General features: G+C 36.8%; 3 protein-coding genes across 9 annotated transcripts in view; all 3 read left to right on the top strand.

The window, feature by feature from the left end:
* LOC311084410 (T-lymphocyte activation antigen CD86-like) overlaps nt 1–27746 on the top strand; it is a 182572-nt gene that overhangs the window by 103221 nt on the left and 51605 nt on the right. The window lies entirely within an intron of this gene.
* On the top strand, nt 231–6322 carry LOC311084415 (ICOS ligand-like). Its single transcript, XM_084116422.1, has 4 exons — nt 231–590; nt 1170–1210; nt 3998–4324; nt 4532–6322. The coding sequence occupies exons 1-4, from the start codon at nt 580–582 to the stop codon at nt 4771–4773; spliced, it is 621 nt and encodes a 206-aa protein (XP_083972548.1). The 5' UTR covers nt 231–579; the 3' UTR covers nt 4774–6322.
* Nucleotides 15478–23514, top strand: LOC311085597 (uncharacterized protein). Of its 7 annotated transcripts, none has more exons than XR_014606879.1 (6): nt 15480–17195; nt 17421–17527; nt 17625–17670; nt 18796–18854; nt 20315–20348; nt 22313–23514. XR_014606879.1 is itself a non-coding variant. In XM_084118127.1 (6 exons), exons 2-6 carry the CDS (start codon nt 17475–17477, stop codon nt 22398–22400), a joined length of 291 nt encoding a protein of 96 aa, XP_083974253.1. In that variant the 5' UTR covers nt 15480–17195; nt 17421–17474; the 3' UTR covers nt 22401–23514. The 7 variants fall into 7 exon arrangements, 2 of the variants coding, with proteins under 2 accessions (XP_083974252.1, XP_083974253.1); XM_084118127.1 differs by lacking the exon at nt 18796–18854 and adding an exon at nt 20128–20197; XR_014606878.1 differs by lacking the exon at nt 17421–17527 and having other exon boundaries at nt 15478–17195.

Below are 27746 nucleotides of genomic sequence, written 5' to 3'. Positions count from 1 at the left end.
CATACATGTTCAAGCATTCGGAATTATAGCCACGTTAATAACGTTTGTAAGAAACCAAACCGTTTGTAAATCCGTCAATATTTCAGCGAGATATGAGGATTTGTGTGCATGCTGATCACTCACCTTAATGCACAGAGCACTGACATAAGATGGCCGAACGGTGATGCCGGAAGTGACTGCGCCATAAGACATCTAGCGTTTATATATGATATCTATGCGCCCTCCGCTCCAGTTCAAATGCGGCTTGAATGTTCAGCGCGCGCGCCCATTAAAACACGTAGAAGTCACGCAGTATTTGCATAAATTTAGAATTGATGGAGTGAATTATTTGATAATCAGCTAAAATATCCTGAAACTTGATACATTATTAAGTGGATAGGCCTGTGGCCATCGCAAACTGTAAACTTACTTCTGTTGACGTCACTTACGTCTGATATCATGATGACGTAGAACGTATGGAGTGCGGAAGCTGAAGAGCTACGATACTTTATGGCGAAAAAGTAGTATTTCACCCTAATTTCAAAAGTATTTTTAAGCAATATAGTCAAATAAAATATATATTGATAATATTGGTCCACCATGATAATCAGGTATGTTTGCTGAATGCAGAATGAAACGATATTTGGACACGCGTCTTCTCAGCAATGAAGGCCTGGTTTAGCTTGTTGCTCGTGTTCGTGTTTGGCCTGCTGTGTTTTGGTTGTCAAATGCTTTATTTAAACTAAAATTAAAAAGGAAATCGTTTAAGTGTTGTTAAAACATTGAATTGGTTAATTAATGAATATAAAGCTTATATGCATGGTTTATCTGCTGTAACTATTATCTTGATTAAGTGGTTAGCAGTTAGCAGTAGCTGTTTGAACTGGTGTGCAGGGAGTTTTAGTTGATAGTAGTTTGTTTTGAAGTAAATTCAAAGTTTTACCAATAGGGTCAGAAGGGTAAAGTTACCCCCTTAATAACATTTACTGCCAGTTTGTAACATATTTAGAGATGAATTTAGTGGCATCTGTGATCAGTAATAAAACTAAGTATGGTAGGGGAACCCTATCCTATCTTACCTTTTATTATGTGAGAATCAAACTCATAACTTTAGTGTTTGTACCGTGCTATTCAAGTTGAACCAAAGGAAGTTAAATAAACTTGTTTTTTTTTTTCTTCTTTTTCTGCAGTTGTGGCTTCATCTGTGTGTTTGCAGTGCTGATATACAGAGGTGATCAATCTATATCTGATCAATCTATATTTGAAATATAAATTAATGCCACTGACTGTTAAGGTGATGATACACAGGGCAATCTTGCCGAGTGATTGTTTCTTGGGCACTTTCCCATTGAAAATGGGCAATAAATTTCTATCTGGATTATTTAGATCGGTCGTGGGCCCTGTGTCTCATCTGGTTGCCCGTTGATGGCAACAATGTCCAGCAACATTGCTCAAAAAGTTGCCCTGTGTATCATCACCTTTAAAGTTACAGTTACAATTGATCGGTAAGCCCCGCCCCCATTAGTTACTGTTGCTATCTCGGACAAACAGAGTTGCTAACTTAGGGCTGGACGACATGGCCAAAATTTATATCATTATATATTTCTTAATTTCGGCCGATACGATATAATTCCGATATCAATATGAACAATATAAAAGCCTCAGTAAAAAACTGCCAAGAACGCCCACAATGAATGTCTGTACCTACAAACTTCTGAAAAATTAATTTGCCAAGTCTCTGAAACCTCCTCCTATAAAACTATATCATATTTTAGAAATAAAAATGGTACAAATAAATTATTGTTAATATTTTATTTGTATTTAGCCTTCATACAAACAAGAAATGTGAAATCACCATCAAATAAACATAAGACTCTCAACTTATTAATATTAATATCTTTAACTTTAATCTATAGGCTAACATAGGCTGATTATATTATTCTCATAGATTTAAAAAAGTGCTTCAGCCAGGATAAAGAATATGAAAGAGTTGCTGTAGAAAACAAAACAAAAACACATGTTGCTGAGGGACATTTTGAGTGTTGATGACACCCTGAATTAATTTTGATTGATGAATCTGAATGTAGTGTTTACATGAACGCTAAACAAGTGATCGGGTTGATGTGCGCGTTTATGTCACAAAGTCTTGTGAAGACATAATCAGTATGGATTTCATGACCTTTGTTTTTTTCACAAACCACGCATAAGCGTCATTATCTCAAAACTACAAACTTTTACATACATGCTGCTGACATATTATTGTAGCAGAGTGTGTGCCATGAAAATGTCACAGAATAACAATGTAAGTACTTTGTTCTGTTCAAGTAACAGAAATAGGCCTTAATCGCATCAAAATAGAATGCTGGAAGTAGCCGTGAAAAATTGCTGAACTAGTGTACTGCGTCGTCCGGTTATTGCATTCACCATGGCTGCCTGTTAATTATCACTGGGCTACTTCGCTCTCGCATCTCCCAAAAGTTTATTTTTTTTTAGTTTTCTTGATTCCATTTTAATGCTTTAATTAAATTGTTATAACCAATTATTTAAAATGTAATGATTTAAGCAAAACTTTCTTCAAAGGTTAAACCAAACTTTTATTTTGACGGGTTGCTGTGTAGACCTTTGAGTCTCTCTGTTTTATGATATGACGATAGTTTTTCTCAAATGAAGCTTGCTGAAGTGACTCTGAGCGGCTGTGTTGATGAAGTGCATTAATGTCCTCATTTAGGCTGAAAACATTGCGAGCGTATGCCTGCCTCAGTGTGTGTGTGTGTGTTTTAAATGAAACAGCGCGCCTGTGCCATTCATTCACAGAGACACACATGCATGATTCCTATTTAAATAGTCTTTATGCGGTTTAATATTGACAGACACTGGTCTATATCGCGATTTTATTTAAGTTTACTGACCTACTTTTCATCTAAAGGTAACTAAGTAACCACCGGAAGTGTGAATACACTGCTTGGCGATTTCGAACGTTCTGAAACCAGGAAATGAGATAAAGGCCTATAAGCACAAATGTCATAGCATGTCAGAACACCTCCAGAACCCAGAAAACACCTCAGACCTCAGAGGGTTAATTAGTCGGGCCTAGCATTAATTTAGTTCAAATGCAAATGCAAGACAACGTAAAAAAGAAAAGGTGTGTCGATCAGTATTCCTCTTCGGCAGAATTCAATTCGACCATCAGTTTTCACACTTTCATGTGAAAATAATCATCTACACACTGTAAATTAAATATTTATTGTGAACTTTAGTTAGATTCATTGAACAAAATGGGAGTTTTCACAAGTGCACTGAAATCATTGAGCTTGCGTTAAACTGACTGACAGCTTCTGTTATAAAGGGAGAGCGCAGTGCTCACTCTGTGTCATTTATTCACAAGAAAACGTATTGTTTTTATGAGACTTTGTGAGTACGTCATACTTCACCATTACAGTTTATTATTAAACCTAGTGATTTTATCATGTTTAATATTAATTCAAAAGTGAAACTTGAAAAAATATTGGAGTGTTACAGGAAATAGTTAATTTGACCCAATAAACGCTCCTCTACCTTCATCTCCTGTTATAATGGTAATTAATGTTTTTTTTATTATTATTATTATTATTAAAGTGTTTTCTATCAAATTTTGGATTTCCTACATCTTACAACATTTGGTTTTACAAATGGAGACATTCTCAGAAGGATGAACAAATAATGTTTTTGGTTATCACATTGAAAATAACATTTGAAGTACTGGAAAAATATTGCGTGTGTGTGTGTCCAATTACACACACTGTGTTTCTTATTCCAACGTTCCCATTAGCTTCAAGTCCTAATTGCAACCAACAAAACTGGTGTTGGCAAAAGTGTGATAACTGCATTAAAAATATAAATTCAACATTAAAAAATCAACCATTGATGGTTTTGTGTTGAAGAACAGAATGATAACAACTTAACTATAATACCCAAGCTGGCTTATTGAAAACCAGGAAGTAATCGTGAATATGGTCAATAACAGTTTGTGTTGTTTCAGTGTCTCTGCAGGAAACAGTAGAGGCTGTTATTGGTGGTTCTGTTCTCCTGCTGTGTTCTTCCACTGAACATGAACAGAAACTTCAAGATATTCATGTGTTTTGGAGACACAATGGCCATGAGATTGTGTGTGATATAATTCCCAGCAGTCGTTCACAGGAGAAACAGGATCCGGAGTATAAGAACAGAACTGAAACTTTTCCAGAGGAGTATGAGAGAGGAAACTTCTCCATCAAACTCCACAATCTTACTTATGCTGATGCTGGAGAATACACTTGCCTCATCTCACACTCATCTGAACATCACACTGTACAGCTGATCATCAACGGTGTGTAGAAATGGTAGATTAGGGCATGACGTTTTTAACTGAATTAAAGTTGTTTGCTTTAAAATCTAAATACTGCAAGAAGTTGATCCCTTATTTGATGTCCATTAGTGATGTTTCAGTCTGAATGCTGTTGTATATAAATTATAGACAGATCTGTTATCTTTATCACTGTGAGGTAAAGTTTCCTGTTATACTTTTTTGTTGCAGAATCAACAGCAGGAAAAGAAACCATATCGACTGAAGAAGAAAACCAAGGAGGAACAGAACCAGACAGTGTGGAAACATCATCGCCTTGGCTCTGGGTTGGCATTGTGTTAGTTATAGTTACAGTTATAGTTATAGTTATAGTCATTGTAGCTTGGTGGAAAAGAAAGAACTCAAGCTGTCGTAGGGCAGACAGACACGACATGAGTTCAGACACTCAGGAGGTTGAACACATTAATCAGTAATAGCTGATAATAATGATAAAGCATTTGGTACTGTATGACACAACTGTATAACTGTAACAGCAGCAACTGCATGAGCTTTAGCGCTAAACACAGAGTCAGTGGAGGAGGTTGTGCTTTCATTTTTGCTGCCACAACTTTTAGATAGAAAAAGTATGAAATAATCATAAAAGTGTATAAAGGATTTTGTTGAATAACAGAGAACAGAATATAATCATGTAGATTGAGTGAGTGTGTGTTGCTGTATTTTCTGCTGATCACATTAAGCCTATAACAGTTTTATTGTACAGCTGTTAGGATGGATTTTGTGGGAAACAGCATTCTTCCTTTCATTCATCCGTGCGCGTTTGTCTCGTATCTGGCACTGAGCTAAAAATATGCTAATATGCTAAAAGTTGAAATAAACACATAAAAAAATCTAAATTGCGCGTTTGTCTCGTATCTGTAAATATAGGACAGAAGGTCAGGCTAACACTATATACAGTGGAAGTTGTTTAAAGCCACAAATGGTGGCAAAGCCTCTACGATCTACTTAAGCTTACAATGCTTTTGGGAAACGCAGACAAGATTCACAGAACAGTGTTTATGTTGGTAACACTGCCCAGTCAAAACAACAGCAGAATATAAGTTACTGTCCTGATCATAACACATGTTTTCTTAAATATGTCTTTCATTATTTATTAATTTATTTGTTAGGAGTGAAAGAGTTTAATGTTGTTAATGTTGTTGAGTTAAAGATTATCACCTGTAACTTTGGGATCACAATGTAGGAACATTTCCTGCATGTAAGAAAAATCAAGCATGTTTTGGTAGATCATAAATCTGGTCGATCATAGATATGAGATTAAAAAGTTGAAATTGACATAAAATGTCAATTATGCGATAATTCAGAATTATGAGAAGAAAGTAGATGACAAAATGTTTAAATAATCACATAAAAAAAATTAAAATGGACAAAGTCCTAATTATGATAAAGAGGTTGAAAGTGCTGCACCTCAAACCATCAGATTAATCTGTGCAGAAAAGTAAAGTGGAGCGACTCGCAACTCTTATATTTACCAGAACTTAATGTTCCTCCACAAGTATTTTATTCTGCAACTGCTAAAGGACCAAAAGTTACGTATTCTCGCCTTAATGACTATATTTATATTTTGTACGCTTTATGATTATCACTTTTAAGTAAAGTGCTTTTACTTGCCATTGTATAAAGTGTGCTATAATTAACTTTGCCTTATCTTTCCACTTTGTAAGTTATATTTAGTTTTTACAGTTTTCTGATGCAAAAGACACTGTTTTGTACTGTTTTATTATTGCCTTATGCACTGCATTCTTACTGTATAACAGAATGAATTTTTGGTTAAAAGACAAGTGAGTCTGTCAATATGTTGCTGCCTTAAATTATGTAAACATTCATATTGAAAATATTGCTTTATTTGCAGGAACTGTGAAGTGTTTAACATATTCTCATGTATAAACAGAGGAAACAATGAGCATAGATTCATTGTGTTTGCATGATCTTATTATGATCAAGACCCAATAAACTGTATTGATGAAATAATGCATCTGTCAGAATCATTTGGAAATTTATAATCTTATACTTTCTACTAACACCAAATGTTTTGCATTTACATTTATTAATTTGGCTGACGCTTTTATCTAAAGTGTGAAAGCAGAAATGTGGTTTCTGTTTAAAACAAAAAAACAAACAGCACATCAGTGGTATATTAGTTTAGTTTGGTTCACACATTTGGATAAAACTCAGTATCTGAACACCAGTGTCTCCTCATCAACACTAACCCCTTCCTGACGCTTGGTGTGTTTTGGGCAGTGCACTGGGGCTCTTTGACGGACCTGTGAGGGTCTGAATGTTCTCTAAGGGCCCAGCTATATCTCAGCACCAGAACATCACAATACACACATGAGATTGGGCTTTTCTCATGTGTGTGTATGACAAACATGCCGATGCTCAGAGTTTCCACATCAACATCACTCCTTACTTAATGTAACGCATCATATACTGGCAGCAGGTCAAACCTCTGCAAACTATTGATGAACAATCAAACTGAATGCCTATGTGTTTCAGAAACAGTATGAAGATTAGGCATCAAAGTATTTTGACCATATACTGCAAAACACAATACAAAATGCAATAATACATACAATACAAAAGTTAAAAAGAAGAGAAATACAAACCTGTCTGTCAGGTTCCTGTCATGATAAAAGTAAACAGTGAAATATGACAGTAATATCAACTCTGAATAACATTTATACAATAAAGCAAATCATTGTGCACCTTTTTTGTCAGTTCTGTCTCAATATTTTATCAAACTTTTTTCTTATATTTGCATAAATATGTCTCTGTCAGTTTCTCTGTCAGAATGAGGAAACTGGTAATAATAAACAAAACCAAGACATGACGTGTATATGAGACACACTGTACCTGCGCACTCACACACACATCTAGTCTGACAACAATCCTGAATTCTTGTCTCTTATTGTACAGTCTTACTTTTGAGCTCATTTGAAAGGCAAATTCATGTAAAGGTCAGGCTGTATTTCCCTGTTCTTTTCAATTCACTCTCGTTTATCGTTCTCTGTGGGTTACGATCAGGATGTCACTGGAAGTTCTGCAATCTTGTCCTGCTGTTACAGTGATGATAAACTAAAGTCAAGACATAATAATGTATTAATAATAATAATAATAATACATTTTATTTGTAACTCACTTTATATTTAAGCAAAAACCCAAAGTGCCAAATTTAGAAACAACCAAAATAAAAAATCATCCAAACACTGTGAAGTAAAGTGAAGTAAAGACTGCTACTGTTTATGACGTCCAGAATGTCCTTCACTATTAAAAAAATGTCCTCACTAGTAAAACCTGTTAAACACCAGCTAGTGCTCCAGATCTCACTATAGTTAAAATAGCTTATAAACAGGACAGATCATGTTTCTATTTAAATCTAATGATCACTATTATCACTTACAAAACATGAGATCATTTAACCTAAAGGTCATCTTATCCCGTCTGTGTGGGAATCAAACTTTGACTTTCATCTGTGTGTTTGCAGTGCTGATAAACAAAGGTGAACATCTTTATAACTCATTTAATAGTCAAATTCAGGCCACATGAAGTAATGTCAGTCTTGTGTTTGGACAGTTTGTGTTGTTTCAGTGTCTCTGCAGGAAACAGTAGAGGCTGTTATTGGTGGTTCTGTTCTCCTGCCGTGTTCTTCCACTGAACATGATCTGAAACTTCAAGACACTGATGTACACTGGAGAGACAATAATGACATGATTGTGTATATTAAGGCTAATTATTTAGTGTCTGGACCCGGAGTACGAGAACAGAACTGAAACTTTCCCTGATGAGTTTCTGAGAGAAATATCTTCCACAAACTGATGCAGGAAAACACACTTGCTTCCTCACAGACCCTTATTCTGAACAGGAGACTTTAAGCTGATCAATAGTGTGCAAAACAGGTTGATGATGTTTTTAATGATTTTATTTTTAAAAAGTTTTATCAAATCTAAATACAATAAGTGTTTGACCAACTAGTGCTGCTCCAGCCTGAATGTTGCTGTATGTAAATGATAGGAACATTATAGGAAACAGGAAACAAATCCACTAAAAACTAAGCAGAAGATACAGGAGAAGCAGAGAGTGTAAATATAATGACCTTTAATATTTGTGTTGCATCGGCTGTATTATCTGCAGTTTGTTTCATCATATTTCTATTGAAAAACAGAGCAGCTCAAGTTCACTCGTTCTGTTCAGCCTCTCTCAAATGACAAACATGTTTAAGCTTTTTCTGATTATTTTTTGATTTTATCTTTATTTTGATCTTTCATTGGTTCTTCTCTGGTGCAAAAGACATTGTTATGTTCCATTATATTCTTGCCAAATGCTTCGCATTGTTTTTATTGTGTAACACAATAAGATCTTCAAACACTGAATAAGGAACATGATTTTGCTGTATCTAAAGAAAATTAGGTGTTCTTTGTCACGCTGCGTTTGCCAGTTGTGATGGATTTTTTTATCAATAAAATAGTAAACTGTATATCAACGTTTTTGTAACTCTAACATCTAACATTCAAACATTTGAACAAAATGTAGTGTTCAAAACCAAGGGAAAACTCATGACTTTGAGTGTGTGTGTATAAATAACAAAAGGGGAAATGAAAGTATATGACTAGGTTTGAAACCATGTGATTATGAATAAATCATTACCTAGCAACAGAAGGGTTTGTCTAAGGTCCTCTTTGAGGGCCCAATGAGGCTCTTGGTGTATTTCAGTAGAAATCTGTGGAGAAATAGGACTGGACTCTTCTTACTTGTGGCAATGTTTATATCCACTTCTGCAAACTAAAAGAGACAAAGACAAACTGAACGTATCTATGAACCAGACTGACCAGAACAGGCTTCAGTTGTTCATATAACACAAAAACACAATACAACAATGCTGTAATACATACAAATACTCTGCTTTCGCACACACACACACACACACACACACACACACACACACACACACACGCTTATATGACTATAAACAAGACTGTGGTGGGCTCCTGTCATCCTCATGGCGGCCCTCTTCTCCATTCCTCCATGGCTCCTCCCTCCATCATCGCATGATGACGTGTCCAGAACATATGACCCAAAGTGGCCTCTTCTAACATGTCATATTTCTGGAAATATTCTTGCCAGTTTACTCCTAGAAAAGTGTAGCCTATGGATTATCTTAAAGTGCAGTAATCCATGCCTGACACAAACAGATGTTGAGTGAATTTGCCTAAATGCTGACTCTGAGAATACACTTCAATATAAAAGTCCAGGAACACACACAGGGAATATGTAACAAACAGCTTGTTCGATCTCCACTGTTGATATGGATTGTTGAAGACTGACTTTATCCTGTTCACTGATAAAGTGACAAAACAGTGTGCTGTGTTCTCACTGTCTCATGACTCTGGTGTGTACAGCTCCTCATGAAACAAAAACTAAACTGCTTGTTAATGCTTAACTGGTCTGTGGTTATTCCATGTGACTTCTAGATTTCTTCTTTATAACTAGTTTCATTTTTCTGTCTCAGTTGGTGTGAAAGCAGCTTGCTAGCCTTTTTCGCCATACTTGCATTCTTGCTGTTTAGATCTCAGATATAACCTCTCCTCTGCCTCCATGGTTAAGGTATCTCTGACTGTAATCCTCTATCCTTATATAGGGCAGCGGTGGAGATCTAGAATGCTCTTGATCTATATCGTTTATCCTTGAGATAATCTGATTTTCCTTCATTCTTCACTCAATTCCTTTTTCCGTCATGCCCGCACTGTATGAAATGATTTTGCCTTCAACGTCTCCCAGAAGTTACAGTCAGTCATACCGGTGCGGTTTGTTATAAGAAAGTAATATATCTGATTATATAGAATTCAACAAACTTCTAATTTGCCAGTAATCTAGAGTTGAATCTCCACACACACCGTGATGGTATGTTGTTTTGAAAGCAGAGAGTGATCACTACATGGTCAGAAATGACTATACCTGTGTATTCACATAATCTGAGTAATGGTAACATTCTCTTGTCTGTAAAGATGAAGTCAATCCTTGAATAGATCTGATGAGTTGCAGAAAAATGCCTTGAAGTTTGGTTTCATATATTTCCATGCATCAAACATACCGCAAGTTTGCAGAAGCTCATTGAAATATCGATCTGATTTAGTGCTGTTATATTCTTGCCATTTGAACTGCATTTTATTATTGTCATGGTTTGTTGTTGCATTACGCGCACAGTGAAAGGGGTAGAGAACAAAAACAGCCTTTATTAAATCCACACAGAAAACTCATGAGATCGCAGGAGGAAACCATAAACACAACCACAAAATGTATAACAGAATGAGACACTAAAAAAGGAACATTGTTTGCTAAAGGACAGATGAGTCGGTCAGTGTGTTGCTGTCTTGACAAATCTGTGCCACAAGTGTTCTTTCTTCATGTTGTGTTTACTAGTATTAAATCTATTTTCTTTTCTTTATGTGTTATTTCATAATTATGTTCAAATTAGAACTGTGTTTCATTTACCAAGTCTGACTTATTACACATCAGTAAAAAAAAAAAAAAAAATTATATATATATATATATATATATACAGTGAGGAAAATAAGTATTTTGAACACCCTGCTATTTTGCAAGTTCTCCCACTTAGAAATAAAGAACTGTATCATCTGCATACATATGTACATTAACAGATTGACAGACTGAAGGCAAGTCATTACAGGCTAAACAAGATAGGGCCCAATACTGTCCCCTGGGGTACAACAATATTACAGTCGAGGTATGAAGAATAAGAATTACCAATATGTACGCTCTGTTTCCTGTTAGTTAAATATGACTCCATCCATTTCATGGCCTCATCTGAGAAATTAAAAAAAGATAATTTTGATAATAGTGTCCGGTGATTCACAGTGTGTGGCCCCTCAACTAAAGTGTTGACTAGGTCCTTTGAAACACTGATGAACAATGTGATATTAATGGTGGCATAACTGTGAACAAAGAAAACATCATGATCATGCGTAATAAATCATAATTCATGATGATGTACTCCTCTTAGTTCATATTTTAATTTAGGTTTTGTTCATCCATGAAGTCATGAATGAAAAACATTGAACTCGTGTTAGTTCCTGATGATTCATGAGATATTAATGCATGAATGAATGCATAATTCATTCATGAATTTATACATGAACTCATGATAATTCATGTACCCTTACCGTAAAGTGTTACCGATTATAGCTTGTTTTAGGCTTCATCACTGTATTAATAAATGTCAAATTTTTACTTATTTCATCTGTTAACTCTCACTCGTTCATATGCTCACTCATTACATGGCATTAGTGGTTTTAAGGAATTGGAGTTGGTATGCATATATTTAAGGGTGTGCAAAGATGGGTGGTGTTTATGATCATATAGTGGGCCAGTCTGGGCCAAAATGCCAGGGCAGATTTTTTTTTTTTCCCAGTCCAGCCCTGTGTACAACATATCCACGTTCTTAGAATTAGCTGCTTGTCTAATCAAATTATTGTACTCTTGATCAGATCTAATACAAATAACTAAATTTTCTGTTGTTGGCACACTTTGTAGTGTGCCAACCCCCCCAAAAAAACAAAATAGTGCCCCTTTTTTGGTTTAGGCCACTGCCCCTTAAAATGTCTGTGCACGGCCCTGGGAAGAGGGGCACCTCAGTCGATGAGGGCAGAGGGGCAGTGGCTCTAGCCACCGGGCCACCCCCCTGTGCACGGCCCTGGCTAGTTCCTCCATATGACAGTTATCTGAGAGGGTTTATTCACTGTCCAGTGCAATGGAAACAAATGGACATTACAAAGTCTTATACTTTCTTTCCTTTGGAAAGTTAGAAAAAGTCCACTTACTGCACATATTTCAGCCACCACTTTCTTGGGAACAGATACAAGTGTTGGTGTATTATGTAAAAGTGCACAAAAGAGGAAAACACAATGTCATTACAATGAACTACACTCGGAAAAAATGTGATCAATAACTCATGGCAAAATATTTTTATATTAACATAAGTTTATCAGTTTTCACTTTCACAAGTCAAAGCAATTCATCATTACTCAAGATTTAACAGTTGAAATGACTATACGGCCTTAATTTAATGCAGCAAAAATTTATTTTACAGTGTAGGCTACTAAGATCTTTTCTTTTTTTTCAGCCTTTTTCTTGGTTGCTTTTAGAACACCATTTATTTAACAGTGCCTTTTATAAAAGAGACTATAATACAACTAAAAATTACCATTATGTAGAATATTTTTGTACTTCACTTGTTCCCATGTTCTCGTGTGGTGACTCTGACATTACAATGAACAAAGTAATTATGCAATTATTAAAATACAAAAATATAGGCTAATAAGTGATAAAAACATCTAACATGGCCACTTCTAACGGATTTAAATTGTCTGCTACTTTTTGCCAACCCTCTCTCCTGGCTTTTGCAGACTTTGAGGTGTTCCCTGGCGTTTTGATTAAACATTAAAATTCCGAATAAACTTCGACTATATTAGTTCTTGCTCTACTGCGGAGAAAAACTGAGCGCGCTCTTTGGCCACGCTGAGCAGCCAATAGCAGCGTTGCTGATCAATGTTTCTACTATCGATACATATCCCCTTTTAAACCAGCGCATGAACGCGCAATTATCTCAGATAACTCAATCCAGCGATACTAATCATAAACAACAGGTGTGTTCGAAGAACCCAATTAGCTGGATCATGATTAGCACGATGATGTCATCTTGGATGTGTCATTTGATCTCGGATGTAATAAGCAACGTACGAACGAGCCCCTGTTGGGCCTTAGTATTGTTTGTGTTTGTGTGTGTGTGTGTGTGTGGTTGTCAGGTAGGGTAGGGTAGGGTAGGGTAGGGTAGGGGAGGGTAGGGTAGGGTAGGGGAGGGGAGGGTAGGGGAGGGTAGGGGAGGGTAGGGGAGGGGAGGGGAGGGGGGGGGAGGGGGGGGTAGGGGAGGGGAGGGGAGGGGGGGGTAGGGGAGGGGGGACCCTGGGGGTACTAATCCGGCTCTGACTGTAATACACATTATATTTTGTTCTTTGTCAGAAAGATTGAATAATATCATCCATCTTTTTAAACTGCATCAAAACAGTACACTCATCACCATTTAAATCATATTGTTTGAAACAAACAAAAAACATTTAAAATAAGGCGTAAGGCCACTGAGCCTGCCTGAGCATGCTATTGTTGCACATAAAATATAAATGTTCATAACTGTGCAAATAATTCAAAAAACCCTTTAGAAACTCATATGATAGATCAGCATCACACACCATGAGATGAGTTAAATAGAGAGATTAAAAAATACCCAATTTCTTTACAAAACGGTAGGCCTACCAGTTTTTCTGTTTTGATAAAGAAATGACCCACTGAGCAAGGGACGTCTGTGGACGTACAAAACAGGTTGATATCAAGTCCGTCCGTCCAGGCCATGATCTGAACGTCCATTGACAGCCAGAATTAGTCGATTAATGACACTGAGAAATTATGTTCAATCTGGCCATAATCTAAACGTCTACTGACAGCCAGAACTAGTTCAGAAAAGACGTTCATACTGGCTATAATCTGGACGTCCGTTGACATCCAGAAACAGTCCATAAATGACGTGAATAAAGATGTCCAATCCGGTCATAATCTAAACGTCCACTGACAGCCAGAACTAGTTCAGAAAAGACGTTCATACTGGCTATAATCTGGACGTCCGTTGACATCCAGAAACAGTCCATAAATGACGTGAATAAAGATGTCCAATCCGGTCATAATCTAAACGTCCACTGACAGCCAGAACTAGTTCAGAAAAGACGTTCATACTGACTATAATCTGGACGTCCGTTGACATCCAGAAATAGTCCATAAATGACGCGAATAAAGATGTCAAATCTGGCCATAATCTAAACGTCCACTGACAGCCAGAACTAGTTCAGAAAAGACGTTCATACTGACTATAATCTGGACGTCCGTTGACATCCAGAAATAGTCCATAAATGACGCGAATAAAGATGTCAAATCTGGCCATAATCTAAACGTCCACTGACAGCCAGAACTAGTTCAGAAAAGACGTTCATACTGACTATAATCTGGACGTCCGTTGACATCCAGAAATAGTCCATAAATGACGCGAATAAAGATGTCAAATCTGGCCATAATCTAAACGTCCACTGACAGCCAGAACTAGTTCAGAAAAGACGTTCATACTGACTATAATCTGGACGTCCGTTGACATCCAGAAACAGTCCATAAATGACGTGAATAAACATGTCAAATCTGGCCATAATCTAAATGTCCACTGACAGCCAGAACTAGTTCAGAAAAGACGTTCATACTGACTATAATCTGGACGTCCGTTGACATCCAGAAATAGTCCATAAATGACGCGAATAAAGATGTCAAATCTGGCCATAATCTAAACGTCCACTGACAGCCAGAACTAGTTCAGAAAAGACGTTCATACTGACTATAATCTGGACGTCCGTTGACATCCAGAAATAGTCCATAAATGACGCGAATAAAGATGTCAAATCTGGCCATAATCTAAACGTCCACTGACAGCCAGAACTAGTTCAGAAAAGACGTTCATACTGACTATAATCTGGACGTCCGTTGACATCCAGAAACAGTCCATAAATGACGCGAATAAAGATGTCAAATCTGGCCATAATCTAAACGTCCACTGACAGCCAGAACTAGTTCAGAAAAGACGTTCATACTGACTATAATCTGGACGTCCGTTGACATCCAGAAATAGTCCATAAATGACGCGAATAAAGATGTCAAATCTGGCCATAATCTAAACGTCCACTGACAGCCAGAACTAGTTCAGAAAAGACGTTCATACTGACTATAATCTGGACGTCCGTTGACATCCAGAAACAGTCCATAAATGACGCGAATAAAGATGTCAAATCTGGCCATAATCTAAACGTCCACTGACAGCCAGAACTAGTTCAGAAAAGACGTTCATACTGACTATAATCTGGACGTCCGTTGACATCCAGAAATAGTCCATAAATGACGCGAATAAAGATGTCAAATCTGGCCATAATCTAAACGTCCACTGACAGCCAGAACTAGTTCAGAAAAGACGTTCATACTGACTATAATCTGGACGTCCGTTGACATCCAGAAATAGTCCATAAATGACGCGAATAAAGATGTCAAATCTGGCCATAATCTAAACGTCCACTGACAGCCAGAACTAGTTCAGAAAAGACGTTCATACTGACTATAATCCGGACGTCCGTTGACATCCAGAAATAGTCCATAAATGATGCGAATAAAGATGTCAAATCTGGCCATAATCTAAAGCCTCACAATGTAACTGCTAAATACCAAAGTATTGTGGTATTACATGTTTCTCACTGACACACTCATAACTCTTCAAGATCGGGCTTAAAGAAAATCCCAAGCTTCCTACTCATATTTTCATCATTGTGGCGGCGTTCATGTGTGTTCAATTTGTAAATACGATCTTTATGATACAGGTATGTCTTGAATGCATCAATAGCTCTAGTTTAGGGACAATCCATACAAACAATCTTTACTAAACAGACTGTCACAGTGAGAAGATTTTTGTCCTTTATCAATGCTAAAGGCCTAACCACTGCAGTTAATACCATGCTGTTAAATAAACGTCTGTAGACAAGTCTTAAGGTTAGGGTTAGGGTTAACCTTAACCCTTAATTTCTAACCCAGACCCGGTTTCACAGACAGGGTTTAGATAAAGCCAGGATTTGTCCTTAGTTCAATTTGGGTATTTCATTATAGCTTTTAAAAATGTGCCTTAGAAAAAAAAAAACATTACTGGCGTGCATCTTGAGACCAAACAATGGCACTGCCATAAGATATGTCAGTACAAGTTGCTTTCAGGTAATACAGCTCAAACATGCATTTTAGTCTGGGACTACAGGCTTAAGTCTTGCCTGTGAAGTGTGAAACCCAGGGTATTATGTTGTAACTTGTATACAATTATGCCAATGTTACCAAAGTGTTGCGTTGGACAGAGGATTAACCCTAAACCAACAGGTTGTGTACCAGTGCCACACAGGGTGAAAAAGGATGTTGACATTATTAGGCATAAGAGTGTTTCTAAAGGAAAGGTCAAGAATTTGTGAAAGTGTAAAAGGGTCATTATGGGTCACATGAATGTAACTGTCACCACCATGATACCAATTCATTAGATTTTCATATAGATCTACATACAGAATTGTATATGAATATATGCAGTGTTTGCTCTGTTTAATATACTGTTTGCTCTATTAAATTGCGCTTTATCAGAACAGTGGTAAATAAATATTATATATGGTCAGTTACTGTAAGTTCTTACAGTATTTTTAATCTTTTATTTAATGTTTAATTTTTAATCATGCACTGCAATGAAAAAACAATTTAACCAATTGATTAAATATAACAGCCAGTCTACAAATACAACCAAATAAATAGCACATTATATATTTTATATATATATATATGTTCATATTTTCCTGTAATTGCAATGTTGCCACACTATTGGCTGTCTCTCCTAGCTGTTTCGAGCATGATTGGTTATTCTCTGTTTATTCTGACTGTCATCCAGGAATCTAGCCAATGACAACTATGCGCGCCTTTACGAGTCAAGTTTGAATAAACGTCAGTTGAGTGAGTCGGTGTTTGCTTTGCTGCTGCGCGGGATCTTCAATATTAGCCTATTCTGTGGGTCTATGGTTTTACGTCGTTTAAAACATGGATTATTTTACATCGGACTGCTAAATGTTTATTTTGAGCGAGTTGCTGGGTGTTGCTGGATGTAAATGAAGAACAAACAAGGGATATGGACAAAGAATTTTAACAACGGACATATTGCAATCTACGGAAGGTAAAACTTTATTTTATACAAATTCTGCTACATCAAGATATAGTGTATTAAATTGAGAATCTAAACGCGATTAGCGCAATATTATTAGTGCATACGGTATTTATGTTATGTGATGATAGCATGTGTAACTTGTCTAACTTATACTTATTAGTTTATGATAAAAAATAAAACTCAGCATGGGAGCTTTACAACGAGTGAACTGAGAATATTGTAACTTATCTTTAGACAGAAAGGAACTGTCACAGAATCTGCAAACTAGGCTGAATCGTTGATCGCGGGATGGCTAACCGATCAGTTAAATTAACGAGTCTTAATAATATGTTTTGGAGCTGGTGAGTCAATTTTGCAAGCTTTTGCAAATGTCTCCGTTAGTAAGTAAAACCAATAACTAATATTGATGTGTATGTGTGTGTTTCCTTCATGATCCAGGCATTTTGGGAATAAATATTATCCAGCCACACGATGTTCAGATGCGGTGAGTATTGTCATAAAATACACGTGAAATAGAGGCAGAACATGTAAATCTGCTCAAATGCACTGAACACACAAGCTTTATCTTCTTGAGTTTACAGGCCTAGCTGACCCAAAAATAAATGTCTTTCAAAATGAAAGTATTTTCAAACCTGTATAACTTACTTTTGTGAAACACAAGAATTTTGGGAATAAAACAACTGTATTCATTGTATGACAAAAATAAAAGGCATTTTTCAAGATATCTTAATTATGGTTCTACATAAGAAACTCATACAATTTCAACATATGGGTGAGTAAGCTACATAATGAGATAACTATTTTTATTTTATTTTTTGGATGAGCTGTTCTATTAGTTCACCTCAAAGTTGAAAATTGTGTCATCATTTACTCACCCTCAAGTTGTTTCAAACCTGTATGAATTTCTTTCTTCTGCTGAACACAAAGAAAGATATTTTGAAGAATGTCTGTAACTTGGGTCCCATTGACTTCCATAGTATTTTTTTTTCCTACTACGGAAGTCAATGGGACCCAAGTCTGTCTGTTTACCGACATTCTTCAAAATAAATTTCTTTGTGTTCAGCAGAAGAAAGAAATTCATACAGGTTTAAAACAACTTGAGGGTGAGTAAATGATGACACAATTTGAGGTGAACTAATCCTTTAAGGACATTTGCTAAATTAACCATGTTTTTTATTATAGTGTAGAAACCATGTTTTTATGGTGGATTGATTACAATAATTTATTAAGTGAGTATAGGAGCAGGCTTCACTGCATATATTAATAAACTTTTAGAGTGCTGGCCTGGATAATTGTAATACGTAAAATAGGAAAGAGGCCGCACTATGCATAAACTTTTATTTGCAAAAATGCGTTTCGGCGCGTGCAAACTGATGAAGGCACGCGCCGAAACGTGTTTTTGCAAATAAAAGTTTATGCATAGTGGGGCCTCTTTCCTATTTTACGTATTACAATAATTTATTACCATTTGGTTAGTGTCGCAAAACATTGTTAATTTTTAGTAAGGGTTCTCCAGATTTATATAATACTTATAGAACATTAAAAAATGGTCCTATGTTACCCGGTCAATAATCCTATTAACACACTTTAAAAAAAAAAAAAAAATTAGATCAAGCATTGGACTTACGGAGCAGAATAGGCACCAACAGAGAAACAAGTCCATCACTAGTAAGTATCCACTGCAGTATCTGGTTACACTTTATTTCGATAGTCCACTTTCACTAACATGTCAACTAACTCTCATTAGAGTATTAGTAGGCTGTAGTAGACAGTCAATAGACTGGTAGGTTAAGTTTAGATGTTAGGATTCGGGTTAGGAGAATAAGTTGACTTGTAGTTGCCAAGTAACTTATAGTGAGTAGAATGTCTGTTGGGGGACCAACAAAACAGAGTGTTAGCAAATATTAAGCAGACAGTCTACTAATACTCTAATGACAGATAGTTGACATGTAGTTGCAAAGTTACTTATAGTTAGTAGAATGTCTAAAGTGGACTATCGAAATAAAGTGTTACCCAGTATCTAAATCCACAGTCAATTTTAAAGGCACAATGCACTCCGAAATTAAAAAATGATCTCTTTTTTTCTTCTCTCGTGCCAATCCAGATGTATATCTGACTCCCTTTCCACAAAGATTTTTTGAAAAATTATCCATTATTGTAAGCCAATATAATGCAAGTGCATACGCCAGAAACTTCATACAGCCTACTCACAGCTTGCTGTGTTGTTCACACAAGATGTTTTCTGCACTTATCATGTGAGCTTTACAATGCTCTTGGACTTTTTCGACCTTCAGCATTTTGGTGTCTATTCACTTGCATTATTTGACACACAAACACAAGAGATGGATAATATTTCTAAAAGTCTAGTTTATTTTTTCTAAAATAGCCTATGTGTTTTCATCCGAAGAAAGAAAATCATATACCTTTCGGTCGGCATAAGGTAGATAAAATGAAGGGGGAATCAGTTTGCTCTCCTTTACCTAGTATTATTTATAAACCTTACATGTGATTTAATAAATGTACAATTAAAGGGGTGTTCCAAGCAAACATCTAAATCCCTTCACAAAGAGCCCTTCCACAAAAGGGTTAGCAAAGGGGGACATGCATGCGATGGTAAATTAACTGAAGTAATTTTATCTTATAGTAATTTTATATTATATTTATGGTAATGTGACCTAGGATGGCAAGTTCCTGTGATTCATTTTAAAACTAGATATGGTGGAAGAGTTCCATTTAACATAGAATAATTGAGTTGTTTGTTTGGGTTTGCTTTATTACACACATTTTCATCATATCAAAGTTCCATAGGTAAAACTTTTATTAATAGATGCGTTAACCCTACCTGCAGGGTTAAAAGAAAAGACGTCAAGAACACACAAACTTAAGGAACTTTTACACATCAACAATGTACTAAAAACGGAAGAGTTTTTTCTTTGTACAGATGACAACGTTGTTAAAACGATTACCGTTTGGACAGATCCACTGTGTTAATCTACATGTTCCTTCTTTTGGTGATGCACATTTTTCTATCAGACATAAGTTTTAGATACCAGACAAAACGAATGAAATGTGACCCATGCTAATTAATTCCCCCCTTTTACCTCTCTCTTTTATCTTTCTGTGGCCAGGATCCGTCATTCATCAGAACAGCTACCAAGAGAAGTGAGTATTCGTCCTCTACCTCCTTTGTCTCAATGTTATTTAAACACAATTGGTCTCCAAAGTACTATATGTATGTGTTTATATTAGGGGTGTAAGATTAAGAAAATGTCATAATTCGATACAATTGCGATTTTTCGATGCAAAAACGATTCTCGATAAATAAAAAAAAACGATTCACAGTATGTAAATGTAGTTACTTTTCCTATGTAGGTATTAGGGATGTGCATCTCCATAACTGAGGCCGATACGATATGCATCTCGATGCATAGCCAACGATACAATACATTAATGATACATATAAGCAGCTGCCAGCTGGCAGCTACCAATGCAATGCAATACGATTCACTATTATTACGATCCGGTGCGATTCGATTTCGATTCAACGCATTGCAAAAATATGATACTATGCAATTCAATATGGTATAGATAGTTAACTTTTATTTCTTTTGTTCAGACATAGGGCAAATCATAAAGTAGCTTAAGTGCCATCTGACTTTTAACACATGGCTCTCTCACAATCAAAAGATTTGGTTTCCACAAAAAAAGCAGGTACTGTAGGCTAACTGACCAGAAAGCAGGTCCTGTTATTATGTGCTTCACGGGCCGTTTATCAGTTTATCAGTACACGGCTCTAAGAGATCCCCACTGAAGTAATAACATCGCTGCGAGATCTGAGAAGCATTCATATTTCTCTGTTAATAACGGATCAAACAGCGCTGACGTGGAAACATTGTGCCATGAATGAACAATCCAGTGTCCACAGATCAGCAACATTCACCATGGATTTACTGTAGTAACACTAACTGTAACCATGGAAGTTTGGCAGGAATAGTAGGCTATAATGCTTTCAAGTTACATTACGTTGGTTTTATTTTGACATGAATAAAATTACTGCCCTCAAATGTTAATCTGAACTAAAATAAACCTTTGTTTATAACTACAATATTACATTTCATTTTTTGAAACCGAACCGTGACACAAGTGTATCGTATTGAACCGAACCATGAATTTTGTGAACCGTTAACTTACACCCCTAATATGTGTGTGTGTGTGTGTGTGTGTATATGGGGCTGTTTAAACCTGGCCACTTGATGCGTTTTCTCAGATCGGATAGCTATCTGTTTTATCACAACATTTCCATTTACACCTGGTCACATAAATATGTTTTTGCAAACCGGATATAAATCCGATCTTCGATTCCCTTGCTATGCAAATTTAATGGCGTTCACGTCACCGAAAGCAACAGATATGAGCTGCATTTTATTGATCATCCGTTAAAATTTCTAAATCAAAGACCGCAATAGGAGAGAGCGCAACAGCCCTGGTAAGATCATTTCGTTTCATTACTTTTAATGATGATAACTGTGTGTTAAGCATCGGGGACTTACTTTCACTTTGATTTGCGATAGTTTGCACATTGGCTTGATGAATAACGTTAGATGGTCAGCGGCGATGTGGCAGTAGCGTCGTCATAACTAGCTATAACATGACATATAGCCTATAACACGCTCTCACACCTTTATTTTAGAGCGTTTTTGGGAGGAGTAAAATTTACATATGTGGTTTCAACAACCAGATGCATTTACACTTGTCCAGTTTCTTCTGGAATGCGACCCAGACCACCTCCTGAAGTGGTTTGAGCAATCAGATTCAAATACGTCACGAATGCGTTTCGGAGGGCATTTACACCTGGTCTTTTCAAGATCATATAGCTATCCGATCACTAAAATCGCATGAAGTTGTAAATGGCCCCTGTGTGTGTGTGTGTGTGTGTGTGTGTGTGTGTGTGTGTGTGGAATGCCTTATATCAGGCTTGATGTAATTTTACTTGATTTGTGATTTATTTCATTTAATTGATTCGAGTACTCAAATTTTCAACTATGTATCTCTGCTATAAGCTAAACCACAACAGTGGCATTTGTATTTATTTATTTTACATGTGGATTTTTTTGCTTTGATTTTAGCTGCTGTCATGAAATGGGACCCAGCTGCAACAGAGGCCCAAATAAAGTCTGTAGCCGATCATCTGAAACTGCTTGCTGCTATAAATGAAGCTTGTGAACCTTATAGCAGCCATATTTTGTTAATTGTTATGTTATATTGTTTTAACAACATTTTATAGATTATTTAAAGGGAAATTGTGTTCATTTACAACTTTACTGTTCTGGCTTTTAAGTTTTATTGTGTTAATTTATACTTTACTCTTCCGGCTGTTAAGTATTGGTCCAGCAGAAAAAAATGGTAATAAAAATATATTTTGAGATTTAAATAGTTGATTTCTTGGAGTGATTAGTTTGGTTTACAGGAAAATGGTAAGCAGTTGATTTCTTGGAGTGATTAGTTTGGTTTACAGGAAAATGGTAAGCAGTTTATTACAGTTATATTGTTAAGATATACAAATGCAAGTATATACACTACACAGTTATTCAATTGAATATTCAATATTATCAATATTCTTTAAAATCTTATTTAGGTCTATGGTCTGTGTGTCTGCAGTTTCATGACACGACAACCATTAACAATGAGTAACTGGGTTTTTCTCAGTGAGAACTAGCTCACTCACTGCCACTGTTTTGTAAATATTTGTAAGTAAATATTTTTTAAAGTTGGATCCTTGCAAAATGCACATACGGGATTTCCATGTCAGTATGGGTCTTTAACAGTCTTTGACATTTCTACTACAGAAAACACGTCTAATACAACTTTTATTCTGGCTGCCTTTAGATGTCTAACAATTACGTCTGTAGCACGTCTTTAATTTACATCTATACAATGTCCAGAAAAGACGTAAAAAAAACTTTCATTCTGGCTCCTGTGAGGACGTCTTCTGGATGTCTAAGAATGACGTCTGTAGCACGTCTTTAATTTACGTCTATACAATGTCCAGAAAAGACGTAAAAAAAACTTTCATTCTGGCTCCTGTTAGGACGTCTTCTGGATGTCTAAGAATGACGTCTTTAGCATGTCTTTAATTTACGTCTATACAATGTCCAGAAAAGACGTAAAAAAAACTTTCATTCTGGCTCCTGTGAGGACGTCTTCTGGATGTCTAAGAATGACGTCTGTAGCACGTCTTTAATTTACGTCTATACAATGTCCAGAAAAGACGTAAAAAAAACTTTCATTCTGGCTCCTGTGAGGACGTCTTCTGGATGTCTAAGAATGACGTCTGTAGCACGTCTTTAATTTACGTCTATACAATGTCCAGAAAAGACGTAAAAAAAACTTTCATTCTGGCTCCTGTGAGGACGTCTTCTGGATGTCTAAGAATGACGTCTTTAGCACGTCTTTAATTTACGTCTATACAATGTCCAGAAAAGACGTAAAAAAAACTTTCATTCTGGCTCCTGTGAGGACGTCTTCTGGATGTCTAAGAATGACGTCTTTAGCACGTCTTTAATTTACGTCTATACAATGTCCAGAAAAGACGTCAAAAAAACTTTCATTCTGGCTCCTGTGAGGACGTCTTCTGGATGTCTAAGAATGACGTCTTTTAGACGTCTTCTAGACGACTTTTTGCTCGCTGGGGAGAATCCCTAATATTATCAGATTACCTCACCTAATGTACTGAAAAAAGCTAAAATAGTGAGCTAACACTATTACACTGCAATTCCATGCCTTTAAATATGTACAATTTAAATGTAAATGCACATTGTTCTAGAAGGGGGGTATCATTCCTTACATTTTACACGGCTCATTTACTCACATTGTAATGCTGATAATATAATTTGTAAGGAAAATTGTGCATTAAAAAGGGAAGTTATATCCGGGAAACTTTTACAAAAGAAACAAACACACACACACAAACAAATGCATGTCTCTGTAGTCTCGGCGAAGCTGTTTTATCAGCAGCATCCACACACACACACAAAAACAAAAGTTGAACATGAAAAATGTTTTTGCGCAAGCACACTTGCCAAATGAAGACGGATTATATGAAATGGATCAATAAAAAATAAAATAAAAAAAAACGTTGTTTATTAACGAGCTGTAGTCACGCACTGACAGAGATGCAGTTCAAGTTAACGCCATGGTTCATAAGGTGCACTGCATACTGAATCTGACTGCATGACGAGCGCGAGACGCGGCAGTGCACAGATCGCGACGCGCGTCTCTCTAGGTTATATGAAGTAAATGGGAGCGGGAATTCACCACATTATGAACTCGGCATTTGAGGGAGTTAACACACACACTGCGCATAGACACATCGAAACGACGTCTTTTCTACGTCGTTTTTGCACGTCCCATTTTGCTCCCCTGAAGGTGCAGACTGTGACGCCAGATGACGTCTTTTTTCCGACGTCTTCCGCACGTCTCTAATGTTGACGTCCGTCCACAAAAGTTATTTTGTGGGAAGAAGGAAGCAGGCCCGGTTCTAGAACCAAATCACTGAGGGTGCTTCTGAATATAGTGAGGGTGCTGCTTACATATTCGTAGGAAATAGCTCAGTCATCAGTCTGAAACATAGTATCTCAAAATTGGGGATGTTGTATACAACAATACTACTGTAATTGCTGTTATGTTAAACAATATACGATCTGGCAGTAAATTATAGAATAGCATGTAAACAAGCAGCAATCTTCACTTTGCAAAACATTAAAACATGCCACACATAGCCTACTTACACTGTGGTGATACCCTTGTTGTTACCGGCTTCAACTTCAATTAAACATTCCTAGAATGGCCAAAAGTCACTGCCTTACACACGTCTCTCTCCATGACGGTGAGAGACACATTTTTACATAACAAGGCAGAAAATGTACCAAGAACATCCAGCCTAACTTGAACATAAACACACGTAACTTTACTAACACAAACCCCAACCATATTGCTGTAATAACGCATAAATCAACTCCCAACAAACAATTACCCATAATGCACTAGCGCTGAATGCCGGGTCTGTACAATATGACAACCATGACAACACATCAACACCCAATCAGTCATTCATTGTTAGCGTTATGCATAAACATATTGATAAAGCACTGCTGCAGTAACGTTATTACACCAAGGTATTGCTGCTATATTCTTTATGACAACTCCAATAACAACGACAAGCAGTTCAAAACAATTGACAGCAAAAGACCAAGAAGCTGCGCTAGCTTAACGTTACACAACACACATAACGTTACCTAAAGCCCCGTCTCAGAAAGTCAGCTAACAAAATTTCTGAGCGGGAAGCACGCACGCAAGCAAAGTGGGCAATTAAAGAGACAGCTTCACCTTTTGCGTATCGCGATCACGAAAGGACAACTACAATGCATTAAACATGAAAGCATAACGAAATAATTTATTTAATATATATATATATATTTGTTTAATTTTATTAATTTATTTATTTTGTGTAGGCTATCCTATTATAGGCAAGAGTGTGAAATCCGTCTGTGTTTTATTTTCGGCAAAATCTCGTTTATGTGTGCTATTAATAATTTTTCATCTGAGGGTGCTTTCACTTTTATTTGAGGCTGCTTAGCACCCTCAAGCACCCCCGTAGAACCGGGCCTGAAGGAGACGGGGTCGGCTTGCTGTGGATCGTGTGTATTATTAGATAAGTCTTTTCCAAACAATATTTGCGCTCAAACAAAACAGTGGCTTCTTTAGGCTTCTCCTCATGAGAGGACACACACACACACACACACACACACACACACACACACACACACACACACACCACTTCTTGTTCTCCCTGGGAATCGAACTCGTGATCTTATTGTTACAAGCGTCAACGCTCTACTGTTTGAGCTACAGCTTAAATAATTATAAATAATCTGTATTCATATGAATTAATCATGTTGATAATAACAATGTTGATATTTGTAAATAAAATAAAAATATTACTTAGAGGTGTAATACGCGTATTCGTAGACTATTGAACCGTTCGGTACGAGGCTTTCGGTTCGGTGTTCGGTACGCATTTTCAAACCGAACGGTTCGTTGGACCATTTTTCCTGCCAACCAAAATTTCGTTATTTCAAATGTAGGCGCGTTGCGCGTGCTTGCCTTTCACAACAACCACGCTGTTATCTTAAAAAGGCCAATATCACGCTAAGGTTGCCTTCAAGTAAGCAAAACGATGCTTTGAAAACATCTGTTTCGCTGGAAGGGCAAGGGGGTAGCAACAGGACAACAGTACAGAGACTGACAGGTCCGATGGAAGGGCTAACATTAATGTTATGAGAGTAAGTTATTAAAATACGGGATATTTTACAGGAAAATTTGTCCACATACTGGTCCCTGGCTTCCCTATTTAACGTATCCCGGTAAATTCCACATCCTTTTCGGGATTTTAACATCTTTTTTTTCTTTTTTTTTCTCCCAACTCTTCTCCTCGTTCGACTTGCTGTTTACATTCGCGAGGCCATCAACATGGCCGCCACGCCAAGTATGACGTCACGACGCCCAAGCCCTATTGCAGTGGATGGTTGTCGCGAATATGAGCGAACATGTTAGACGTGTTCCCGTGTTTCGCAGCCACTTTCCGTCCACATGTCTGACACAAAGGGAAACCGTCTTCGATCAGCAATCCCTCTGCATTAAATTGTCGGCAGCGTTCCTCCTTCCACCATGCTTCTTCTTCGTGTGAGGATTAGAGATTAGAGGATTTATCGCATTACCGAATACCGGCACGTCTAATGCAATCGTTAGCCTATTTTTACAAAAACTGCATCTACGGGGCCATAACGTAAGATATAAGGTAATGGAGCCTTTTATACATTTACGTGTTTCTTTAGAAATAAATAATGGACAAATGGAGTCTTTAAACGCCTCAGATGTAAAGTTATCCGCTGTCAAAGTGACGCCAAAATGAATGGGAGTCAATGGAATGCTAACAGCAGGTGATGGTCTGCTAATCAATGGCAGTGCACGGGGAAGCTTCAATGTTTTCCGAAACATTGGCCCCCTGGGTTTATATGGTGGGAAAATAACAATTGCAGCCTCTTGAGGGCAGCAGAGGAAACATATTACATACTGCATATTTGTATTACCTTTATATATTTATTCATTTAAACTGCGTAATAATAATTGATGAACTAAAATTGTACATGTGTGATCGATTAAGGGTATAATAATTACATAAATAATATCTAAATCATACAAATGTATTATTCTAAATAAGCATTACTAAAAGCCAGACGATTTTGTCTTTAAAAATCATTTGCTATGTAGTGACCTTTAATTTGGAGTAGAAACAGGTGGAGTGACTTTTTCGCATCAGACACGTGTCACTTTGCTCACAGCTGATTGGTCCAAGTTCGGTTTGCAACCTCTTACCTGGAACATTATAACAACTTCAACTCTTCATAAAAGGTTGAATCATTATCACAAGGGGAGTTGCCTATTGTTCCCTTTTACTCTTTGTCAAACGTTCTACACAAAAACAGCATGATTGCAAAGACA

This window comes from Abramis brama, assembly GCF_963993115.1.
Source record: "Abramis brama genome assembly, chromosome: 6".
NCBI lineage: Eukaryota > Metazoa > Chordata > Actinopteri > Cypriniformes > Leuciscidae > Abramis > Abramis brama.
This window is presented reverse-complemented; position numbering and strand designations above follow the sequence as displayed.